Raw genomic sequence first — 12741 nt, forward strand, 5'->3', positions numbered from 1 at the left:
CCAAGCAGGTGGGAGGGTAGAGGTGGAAACTTTGTGAGCAAGGAAAGGGAGGCTTACTTTGAAGTTTTCCATTTGTTCTAAAAAGATTGCTAAAATCCTTGACACTGAGATTAGTGAGCGTTTACCATTAATTTTAAATGTCAGAATTAAACACTTCATCAAACATTTAGTCTACAGTTTTGTAATTTCATGTTTCCTTTAAAATAGGAATTGATTTGCACCATTAAAAAAAATAGGCTAGAGGTTTCAATTGAAATGTCAAAATAGCTCAGAAATTTTCTATTCTTCCTTTTAATTTTTTAAATTAACCTGGTAGATAATTAGTCCTCCAGCCGAAGACATTAGAATTTCTTATCTCACCCTTACATCATATTTCTTCTTAAAGGGAAAGCAATTTATAAACTTTTCTTCAAGGTCTCTCTCACCTCTTTATTATGATAGTGTGATTGTCCTGCTAAGAGAGATAATTAACTGCAACTTAATTAGCATCTACAAAGACAAGCTTCCTTATTAGAAGTGAAGAAGAAAAGGGCATGATATAATTTAATTAAGATAGCATTAATCCATGACCAAATTTGAAGCACAGATGCTGTAGGTTTTTTCACATCAGATTCAGATTCATCTAAATGTTTTTCTTTTTCATGTATGTGTATGTTTGTGTGGGGTTTTTTGTTTCGTTTCGCTTTATATTTTAGAATCCTCAAGGAGCATCTTGGGGAACAGGAAGTTTCCATCTCATTAATTGTGGACTCTGTAGAAGAAGGTGACTTGGGAAATTACTCCTGTTATGTTGAAAATGGAAATGGACGTCGGCATGCCAGTGTTCTCCTTCACAAACGGGGTGAGTGTAACCTTCTAAGCTTGAGTGGTTGACTTAACCTTTAATGGAAGGGAAGTAATTGGGAAGCAAAAAGTGTTTTAATTGTTTTTATGTAAATTTATTCTAAATAAAATAATTACATTAGCATTAGGGCCATCAAAACATGTAACACAGCAGATAGGTGACTAGCTCATACACTAGAGTCAAACTCAGATTCCTTGCTTTGTTTTTTTGTTGGTTTGTTTGTTTTGGCCGCGCCTCATGGTATGCGGGATCTTAGTTCTTGAACCAGGGATCAAACCCACCAGGGATTGAACCCATTCCCCCTGCAGTGGAAGCGGGGAGTCTTCACCACTGGACCACCAGGGAAGTCCCCCTTGCTCTGTTTTAATACCAACTATATAACCTTAGGAATGATATCTAACTTCCTTAAGCTTCAGTTTTCTGATAATATGGAATGGGGAAAATAATAATATCAACTCTTCAGTGTGTTTTAAGGATGAAAGAAGACAGTAAATGTGAAGAGCTTGGCATGGAGCCTGTACACAGGAAATATTTAGTTAGATGCTACTCTTTATTATTAGAAATAGGCAAACCAATTAAAAATAACCAGGACAGTTTTAAGTCAAAGACTGTGCTCCTTATTGGAAGGTTGTTCCTTGAGTGTAAGAATTATGTCCAATGGATTCCCCACTGTAGTTCTTTTTGACTTTTTTTCTGCCTTGGATAAGTTTCACATGTGTAATATCCTCCCATGATTAATAATAATTCGCTAGTGAATTATTTGTCAATTATTATTCATGAATAGCAATTCACTAAATCTGATTCCACAGCAACCCCAACACCTTACACACAGGGATAAAATATATATAAGTAGATATTGAATTGTTTGAAATTATAGAAGATTGTAAAATTTGAGCCATGCCTTTTAGTTGGTGAAACTTTTCATGTACATCGCAGAGAAAAATATATTTTTTCTACATTATGCTAAGTGAAAACTTTCTGGATGTTCTCTTACTCAGCAGATTCACAGTGATTTTAATTTCAAAGCACATGTTTAATCCTAAACTCTTTGAGGTTGGAAAAGAAAGAGAATGCCGAAGACTGTTCCCCTCACTTTAGTGGACAATAGATTCTCTTTGAATAATGTTACTGAAAGCTATTAAAACAGGCACTTCTGTTGTCAAGGTGACTATAATATTAAAACACTTTACTTTTGGGGGGATGTTAACAGAGGGAAAAGGTAAGCAGCAGTTAGTAAGCAATATGATTGTTTGTTTCTCTAGCTTAACACATATATTCAGTCAATGAAGGGATTTAGGGTAGAAATATTATACATATAAAAGGACAGAAATAGCTTCTCACTGTTGGAAGCAATTTAAATGTGTAATTGAACTACTCCATAACATCTTCCTCAGTGATCGATCGGTCAGCTTATACTGGATCACATTCCTCCTCAAGGAAGCCAATTCTATCTTTGGAAAAACCTAACTATTAGAAAGCATTCCTATTTCACTGTCTGTCTACTCCTTGACCCCACTTTCAATCTCTCTTCCCCAAAGTAGCCCTTCAAAAGTTTGAGGACCGTCACCATAATCCTTCTGGGCCTTCATTTCCCTAGATTCAACTTCTTTAGTTCCTTTTATTCATTCTTCTTTTATGTGGATAAAATACTTGCACCATTCTGGTTACCCTCTTGAGCAACATATATTTCTTTTTAGGACAAAGTAGGAGTGACAGTTAAAGTACGGAAGCTGGGTTGTTTCCAAGGAGGATACAATTATTCAAACTCTCTTCTAGCAGCCAGGCACACAGCCAGGAAGGGGCACACAGCCCCACGCTATTTTTAGCATGTGTGGCCTAAGGTTAAGTTGCCCATAGCTACAGAAGCTTCCAGTACTACAAAAATAAATAAATGAGGAATCAAGGAAATTGTTTGAAAAAACTTTTCCAATACTGTCTAATTCCCCAAAAATGAAGAAGAAAGTAGTGGACAATGTTAGAGCACTCTTGAATACTTAGATCTTCCACAGTGTTCTTCAAAGATGTATTTATGCCAACAGCATTTTATTCTTAATAAAATAAAAGCATTAAGAAGCCAAAAAGAGTTCTTCAAGGTCATGTTCTCCAAAAGTCCCTCTTAAAGTTAGTGTTCACCTTCCTTTTAAGGGAGCTGCAGCAAATAAGTCATCAATTCACAATGACAGCAGTGTGGAATGGTCTACCCCAACCATCTACGGGGAAAAACAAAGGACTCTAGTTAACAGATGGCATAACTGCAAGTTCCCCAGCCCTGAAAGGTTCAGAAGGTCAAGACACAGCACATGTGAGCTGATAGTTTGGGTCTTTGATCATAGGGTCCCTGAAAGAGTTAAATTGCTGTCATGCTAGCAATTATGTAATGACCAGATGCGTTACTGTATTGCTTGAGGGGCTTCCCTGGTGGCGCAGCGGTTAAGAATCCACCTGCCAATGCAGGGGACACGGGTTTGAGACCTGGCCCAGGAAGATCCCACATGCCGCGGAGCAACTAAGCCCGTGCGCCACAACTACTGAGCCTGCGCTCTAGAGCCCGCGAGCCACAACTACTGAAGCCCACGCGCCTCGATCCTGTGCTCTGCAACGAGAAGCCACAACAAGAGAAGCCGCCGCAATGAGAAGCCCGCGCACCGCAACGAAGAGTAGCCCCCACTCACTTCAGCTAGAGAAAGCCCGCGTGCAGCAACGAAGACCCAACGCAGCCAAAATTAAAATAAATACATTTTTAAAAAAAGAAAAGGAAAATCCTTGCTTGGGAATATTCAGAGTTGTTGATTCCTGCAGCCAGGGAAGGTACTTGGACAGTTAGGATCATGTCACATGCTATACAGAGAACTAGGTTATACAGTGAAACAGACAAAGGGCCATGGGGCCATATTAGTGTATGACTACCCTGCCCCTTATTCCTCACTCTAGTCCCTGGCCTGACAAGCTTGAGGGTTAGATCCTTGTTCCAAAAAGAACCAAAGCAAAGAGTAGACCAACATTCACTATTTCTTGTCTCCACCATTGCCTATTGAATTGAATTCCATATATGTCTCTGAATCTTTTACCCAGATGTCTTTGCTTAGATTCCTAATTGCTGCTACCCGATTCGACCACACATCAAACACTGACCTTCAGTTTCCCTCCAAAACCCCGACCTTTTATTTTCCTTTCATTTTTATGTTTTCCATTTCTCTAACACAAACAATTCTCCAGATGGATACTCAGCAGCATTGCGCTCTGGCCTCTGGGCTAGCCCCTCTTGCACCGATCAGGCAGTCCTAAATTTCTTACTCATCCGCTGAGTTTTTCGTCCATACTCTAATTCTGGATGACCTCACAGCGTGGACATGTTTACTGTCTGGAGCAAAGTAGTTCAATGTTTAAGGGTTTGGACTCTGGAGCAAGGCTGTCTGTATGAAACCTACTCTCTGCTTACTAGCTATGCTATCTTGGACAAATCCCTTATTCTCTGTGAGCCTCAAATTCCTCTTGTGTAAAAGGAGAATAATAATAGTACCTTCCATGTAGAGTAGCTATGAGGATTTAATAAATGAATATATATCAATATGTATCACAATGTCTGACACATATTTGTCACCTAGTAAACGTTAGCAGCTATTACATGATTTTTCTACTCCAACTACATGATGTTCTGGCTAATTTAGGATGCAGCAATAATGTGTTCCATTAAAAACTCCCTGAAATCTAATTTATCGTTCATTAAAATGGTCAGCTGTAGCTCCAGCAATTTTGTTCCATTGATTCTGTATTTTTCTTTATAACAGATTTACTTTAGTTCGAATGTGCTGTCCGAAAGGAGATCTTCATTTATTTATTCATGCATTTAATGATAATTGTTAAGAACCTACTATGTGTCTGGCACTCATAAAATTAAATGAACAGGAAATAAGAACCAATATAATTTGAAATGCCATCATCTGCTTTTTAAATTACATTGATATTAAGCACTTCTAATGTATTGATAGAATTGTGCTTCTAGGGAATGTTTGGCTTTGAAACTGTCACATTAAGGGAATGTTCATTAACAGTCCTGTTGTAAATGGTTATGTTTAGATATATCGATTACAATATTATGGCACTTCATTCATCATGAAGTAGTTTGGGGACTGGCAAAGTATCTACCTCAGAGACTAGCACTAGTTAATAATGATAAATATCTAGTTTTTCTCTCTTCCCCCTCAAACACATTTTAATTGTTGCATGTGCAGTCTCTCTCTCTCCCTCCCTCCCTCTCTCCCTCCAAAGAGTGTAATCAATGGGAATTAGACTTGCTCTATAAACTCCCTAGTCCTCGGAATATCTTTAGTAATGTAATTAACATGCACATCATTTATGATGCATTGTTTTAAAGCCAGATGAATTTAGACCCAGTGGAGTCCTTATCCCTTCTTATAATGAATCATTTTTGTACTATGTGCCCCTATCCTTGTTGGTATTTACCTAGTGCATTTATTTGCTGAGAGATACAGTAAGACTATAGAACTGTTTAAAGCTCTCTCGGGGCTCATCCTTTGACACCTTCGACCATTGATTTCAGAATATGGAAAAGCCAAACTTTGCCCAGACATCAAAACCTCCTACATCTCTTTATGGCTGCATCTCCCTAAAAAGACCATGACCCATTAAAAACTGAGTAGACATCCACAGAAGAGTCACTTTTACTGAGTCGTTACTGTGGGGGAGGAAAAATCATTTTCCCTCTACCTTTCTAGGTTCTTGGCTGAGACACACCGTGTAATAAAAGATAGATTAACAGGAGAAAAACAAACATAAATTTAATAGCATATATTCCTCCTGTATACATGGGAGAAACCCAGGAAAGCTGAGTAACTCCCTGAAGTGGCCCAAGCCAGCACCTTAATTACCATCTCCAGCTAAAGACAAGACAAGGTGTTGGGGAGCAGGGAGGTGGCCAGGAAAAGCACAGTAACCATCGGCATGGTTGTTCTGCAGATTTAATTCTCTGCCTTCTCCACTGATGAGTTTCTGGAGATTCAGAGTCATCCTCTCCCTGGTACAGCAAGGGAAACACCTTTACAAATGAGGATTTCTTTTATAAATGTAAATATCTCTTACAAAGAGTAACTTCTACTCGGTTTTTAGAGCTTCTCCTGTGTCTGCTGTCTCTTAAAAATAATCAGCCTTAAATAATGTTTATATCAAAGAGGCATATTTTCGGAGGGTGTATTCTGTCCCTCTTCTTTGCTTGCGCAATGCCAAAATATTAAAGAACTTTAGTTATGTTGCTGCAGCATCTCCAAATCAGAGCCATCAGGTTTAACAAATTCTCTCTTTGGATAAGGTCTGACATTTTGAAGTCAAAGTTTTATTCTAGCCTGTAACATTTTTCTTGCTTCTCTGCTCCTCAGTAATGTAAGACATTTAATCTGACCTCAATTCTTTTTTTTTTCTTGGCAACTAACACCAAAACAAATAAATAAAAACCACGTTGGAGGCTATTATGAATGCCAAGAGCACAAATTGTCTGGTACTAGTGATTTTGTACCTTTGAGTTTCTTGATATGAACATTGCAACAAGATTATTTGACTGCCACCAAAATTACAGGCATGAAAACTAAACTTTTGAGCTGTTTCCTCAGATATAGAATATATGATTTAAGTGAGGTTAACTCCAAGTTATTTTTGCCTCAACAGTGGAATATCTTTTCAAAGGTCTGTTGATCCCAGTTTTTCTTGATCAGCTACAGCATGGATATTTGTTACGTAGCATAGTTTTGCCTTTCAGTCCTTTTGGTTATTGTTTTCCTAAGTGTGAATTGGAATATCCAAGCAGCATCTTTGTTAGGAAAGAAAAGGACCACTCTTAGCTGATGATTAGCTTATTTCTCAATTAATAAGTAACAAGGGAATGATCCAGGACAACACCCATATTGAGAGCCAAGAATGATAAGCCCTTCAGTTTTTATCATGCCTGTTAATCATGTGGGCCAGAGCTCTTAGTATTTAATTTATATATGGGCATAGTCATTGGAAGTCCTTTATTTTGTTTGTTTTCCTAACTAAATGTTAAATTCTTAATAAAGATCTTTAACTTGTACTTCTCTCTTATATCTTTAACTTGTACATCATCACATAAATGTGATGTATGGGATGGTTAAAGTTCAGTAAGGAATCTCCAGATTGAACTTTAAATGCCCCTGAGGTGAGGAAGCCAAGCCAAACACTTGCCATCATGCTTGCCAATAATACCTGTAGCTTTGGGTGAATTCCTCTCTCTCTGAGGTCCCCAAAATATCCTGAGGTTCCTGCACCTGCCAGGAAGTGACCTGCCTTACTCCCCTGGTAAGGCTGCCGGGAACCCTGTAAGCAAGGTGCCAGGCTGTTTTTCCAAAGGGCCTTATTGGCTCCATAAAGTCAACCTTAGTTCCTTAAAGCTGTCCGGTCATATCTGAGTCTAGGCATGTCTCTCTCAAATAAGACATTCCAGTGAAAACCTTGGTAATATAACAAATTTCCAATTGTGTCCTGTTCCAAGGAGAACAGATTCTTATTGAACTTATGTAAATATAACTATAATGCCCTGAAAATAAGAGTATTCACCATGAGTTTCTGAATTCTGGAGGGATCAGGTAGGGAGAAAAATATAAATGTTTCAATTCTGCTTATAAAGATATAACTTACTGAATTGCTGTTAAGTCATAGTGTAAGATTAAAGGTTTTCTTATATCTGAAAAACAAAGATTAAAAATGTAGTTATAGTTCAGACAAAAAAGCCAAAATTATAATCATATTCATCAATTTATTCAGTCCCATGTGATTAATTCTTGTTGCTCTTATCTTTTGTTAGCAGTTTTGTGAAGCCATCAGTTTTCTGATTAGAGTTCTGTAATTTCTTACCCAATTCAGTGGTATCATCTGAAAGTTATCAGAAAGATACATTGTCAGAAAGTCCTTTCTATGGATCTTCTTGAAGATGAAGTTTTTGTTTTGTTTGCAAAAGCATCAGAGTAAAACAATAATTGTCTATAAATGACAAAAGTCTTAAAATGGCATGGTTAAAGATCTGATTCACTGTAGTGCAATTGAAAAGGAAATTTGATTATTTCTGTGATATAAAGTTTTAAGATAATAACTAGAATTATGGCTAATAACATTATACCAGGAAATATCTGAATTTTATGAATTTTATATAATTTCTAGAACATTTATATTAATAACATTTACCCAAATAATATAACCTAAGAACATTTATCATCACTTATTTGACAATGCTTCCCATATCATTTAGCATACCCAATAAGCCTAATTAGTTTAATATCTCTCTTTTATAAGAAGAGAAAGCAAATATTTTGAGGTATTCCAGGGGCCTTTTGGAAAACCCCCAAATTATTTCCAGGTCAATAAGACTTCATCAGAATTTTACTTGGGGGAAGTTTGTCAAAAATATCAAATTTTAAAACACTTGTCAAATAGGATCCTAGGTCACTATGAAACAATACTTAGTTATTCACTTAATCAAAATGACAAAGACTTCACAGGCAAATACAGAAAGTTAAATAGTTGTAAAAAAACTTAGCTCTTATAATATTTGAAGAGACTCGGGTTTCTTTCCTAAATAGTCAAAGACCTGATAAAGATAAAACATAGAATTTTTGTTTTTCTAGACAGATGCCATTAATGATAAAGAAAATATTTGCTTACAATTGATTATTAAGAGCAGACCAATGATCTAAAAGAAAACCTTTGTGCTTTTAACAGAAAGCAAAACCAAATTCTAATTTTGTACAAGTGTACCTTCGATACTGAAATTTATTCACATAATTAAATTTATCCCAATCTTAGCCAGCTTGATCACACATAAAATTTCTTTCCCAAGATCCCTTTTTCACAAAACTTCTACAATTTTCTATGGCCACTTTAGTTTGCCCCTTTTTCTCTTTCCCAGTTTGAAATAATCAGCTCTAGGACAAAAATCACTTTTATTTCTCTCAACAAAAATGCATCTCCATTATCTCATGCCTTTTCTTACCCAAAAATACATTTTACTTCCCTTGCATACAGAATTGTTTCCCTTATCTCTAGTATCCTTAATCACATGTAATAATTAGAAACCTTAATTTCTAGCGAAAACAAAGAAATAATTGTGAACTACATTAGCATTTTGTGGTGTGGAAAATTTATAAATACACTTTTTTTAAAATTTCAGCTCTTTTAATTTTTTATTGAAGTATAGTTGATTTACAATATTGTGCCTATAAATACCTTTTATAATTTCTAGAAATATATGCTCTTTTAAATAGTGCAATCTTTCAATGTGGCACAAGACATGGTTACTAAAAGACTGAAATTCATCTTTAGTTTCTCCGCAATAGGAAGTCAAAAGTAGATATGACTATGTTCAATAATTAATGTTTTATTATTTTATCTTATTTGGAGATGATCTAGATATTTAATGAATTTCCATCATTTAATTTGATCTAGCAAAACCCTAAGGGTGTTAAATTACCAGAAAGATTTGGGGAACTATTTAAGTAAACAATCATCGTTTTAGAAAGTTCACCTGAAAACTCTTATCTCATTTACATCTATTTAATACATTTGTTTTTAATAATCGCACTTAGATTACCCCTGAAGATTTTATGAGACATTAAAGCAGTTAGCCGTCTTATTTTTCTTGTTGACAAATTTTGTAGCAGAGATAACATGAACTTATTTGACTTTTAGTAAACCTAGGTAGAATAAAAGTATTGTACTGAATGCTGATAACTCTAAAGATACACCTGTTTTAATTAAACCAGTAAGTTTAAATTTGCTTTTATTGACTAAAGATTAATCATAGATCACATGAAGTTAAAAAACATTTGCGTTAGTTCCTATGACATTTAGAAATAATTTATGTAAGCATTTACTTTAAGCTGAGTAAATAGAGCTCTTTTACAAATTAATTATGGCGTGACCATCTAGAGATATAAAAATAACCCCATCTGTAATGTACACCCCAGAGAGAATATTCCCACTGGTCCTAAAGGCAAGCTGGGTCTACCTCACCACACCCTCGCCCACGATCTTCGCAGGTATCTCTGGTGATAGCTCTATTCTGGGAACAGGTCCTTTATTTAAATTATTTTAGGCAACTAAGACAGACGTAAAAAGAAAAACTTCCTGAGTTTCTATTTCTTAAAAATAACCAGACTAGGGCCTCCCTGGTGGCGCAGTGGTTGGGAGTCCGCCTGCCGATGCAGGGGACACGGGTTCGTGCCCCGTTCCGGGAGGATCCCGCGTGCCGCAGGGCGGCTGGGCCCGTGAGCCGTGGCTGCTGACCCTGAGCGTCCGGAGCCTGTGCTCCACAACGGGAGAGACCACAGCAGGGAGAGGCCCGCGTACCGGAAAAAATAAAAAAAATAACCAGACTAAGTTGATCCTCATAACAAAGAGACACATTTTGGGGTGGCAAAATTTGCTCCCCTACGCCACTCTTGGAAAGTCAACCCAAAGTCCCTAGAGCAGAGCTTTACCATCTTCTGTTGTGGTTGTTATCACAATCTTTACAGTACACAGAAATCACCTAGGAAGTTTGTTAAAAAGTGATTCAAAATCACTCATCTGGGACTTCCCTTGCTGTCCAGCGGTTAAGATTCTGCACTTCCACTGCAGCGGGCATGGGTTCGATCCCTGGCTGGGGAAGTAAGAGCCCACATGTCGCGTGGTGCAGCAAAAAGATCATTAGTTGGAGGTGAACTCAAGATTTGAATTTCAAACAAGTTTCTTGATGCTGCTGGTCTGTGGACCACAGTTGGCATACCAAGGTCTTTGCCTAAGCAATAGGTACTCTAATAAACTTGGTAGAATCTAACAGGTGAAAAGCAACTAGCTCTCTTGAGTTCACTGTTGCCATCACAGAGGGATGAAAGAGGGGTATAGCCAGTCACTGGGACTAATTCTAACTAATCGCCTCATTCTTTTTACGTGGTCAACACCTTTGAATCTGTTTGAACGTTTATACATTGCCCTCACATCTAGTCTTAATGAGGTTACTTGCCTCATGTATTCAATGAAATTGTGCTTTATAGAACACATTTGCTACTCAGAGAGATGTCTGAAAGAGCACTGTCTTCAAGTATTAAATAATTAACCTCTTAAATGAAGAGGGCCTTCAGTGTTGGACACAGTTCCTCCATATCCCTTTTTAAAAAGGAAATCCACTTAGGGATGTCTCAACAACCTATATATGGATATATACATATATTTCAATCTATGCAAATAGGCTGTATACAGTGTTCAGCCTGTGCAAATAGCAGTTCCCAAGGAGGAACAAGATATATGATGGGCAGTAAGTACTGCTAATTTCCTGGGTTTTTTTTTCTTTGTTTGTTTTGTTTTTGTTTTTTGCGGTACGTGGGCCTCTCACAGTTGTGGCCTCTCCCGTTGCGGAGCACAGGCTCCGGACGCGCAGGCTCAGCGGCCATGGCTCACGGGCCCAGCCGCTCCGCGGCATGTGGGATCTTCCCAGACCGGGGCACGAACCCGTGTCCCCTGCATCGGCAGGCGGACACTCAACCACTGCACCACCAGGGAAGCCCTAACTTCCTCTTTTAAACACTTGTATTCGGCTAAATTTCAATTATTTGTAGTAAGGAAGGGCAGACAGTGTGAAGATTGAACCTCCACATATTATTGGTCAATGATATCGCAAAACAGGCAAAGAAAAAAATAACACAGTAACAGAACCTGGATAAACAGTTCCTATGTGTTCAGAAGTTCAAATCATTTTTTACAGGCTTCTTTCTAGCATCTAAAGAGGTTATAAAAACACAAGTAAACCTACAGTGATAGCAGAGGGAATTCACTGGAACTCAGATCTTTGTCTTGGAAAGTAACACACAGGCACTTTAGAAAATAATAATTCAGTTTAAGATATTTGCAAGAAGCCTACAGATATCATTGAACACGCACATAGCACAATTCCACATATGTGATCAGAGATCACAAGCAGAATAGCATATCCATGGCCACTACCCACCAACACACCATTCACTTTTACTTCTCAGATCTACCTTAATATTCTCATTATTTCTGGGTCAGGACAACCTATTGACTGACAATTCTTCATATCCTGCTCAAAGTCTCACTTCACTGCTGGTTAAAGATGATTCATATAATGCTGTTGTATGAGAAAGCAATAAATCATTCCCATTCACTAAATATGAATTAAGTCCCAGCTCTGGGCAAGGCACTGGGTTAGTTGTCCTCAGTAGTTGAGTCACTGCTGCCAGCGGGATGTCTATCACCATCCTGGGGCATGAAAGCAACATTGTTGGGGAGAGGAAGATGGCTGTGCATTTTTATGGCTGTGAATTCCTGCACTCGGTTGCGAAATGGCACAACTGGGTCAAAAATGCAAGGTATAACTTTTAATAAGCAGTTCCCTGTATATCGAACTTTGACAACCAGGTCAGTAAAGTGAGAAGTTAGACGTGACACATAAAAAAATGCTAACTACTCTCTCAGGTCATATAGTAGGAAAAAACGTGTTGATTTCCAATAAATTTCCATGGTAACTTGTATTAGATTTTAGTGCTGAGAATTACATTTGCCATCTCTAAGAAATATGTTAGCTATTAGTCTCTATTTTTAGGGCACATATACTATTTTTAGCATGTGTTCTATGAAGGATGATATATCTGGAGGTTGATTTCTCTAAATTAAAGATGGACATTTAAATGCTATTAAAATAGATTTTGTTTGTACTTCACAAAAATAAATCCAGTGGTATATTTAAGAAAGCACAAAAAGGTCATTTTAAAGATCACCCAGGAATCATTACCATGAATTAGAATTTGATATGAATGAGGATTGACTGAAAAATTGTGAACAGGGATGAAGAAATGGACAGTTACTTGAGAGTGTTTGTA

The 12741-nt window shown here is 37.4% G+C and overlaps 1 protein-coding gene across 1 annotated transcript in view; it reads left to right on the forward strand.

Moving 5' to 3' along the window:
• IL1RAPL1 (interleukin 1 receptor accessory protein like 1) overlaps nt 1-12741 on the forward strand; it is a 723124-nt gene that overhangs the window by 680521 nt on the left and 29862 nt on the right. The window contains exon 10 of the mRNA XM_065900137.1: nt 696-841. Coding sequence (XP_065756209.1) covers nt 696-841 — 146 coding nt within the window. The remainder of the gene's footprint in view (nt 1-695; nt 842-12741) is intronic.

The sequence above is a fragment of the Phocoena phocoena genome, chromosome X, assembly GCF_963924675.1.
Source record: "Phocoena phocoena chromosome X, mPhoPho1.1, whole genome shotgun sequence".
Taxonomy (NCBI): Eukaryota; Metazoa; Chordata; class Mammalia; order Artiodactyla; family Phocoenidae; genus Phocoena; species Phocoena phocoena.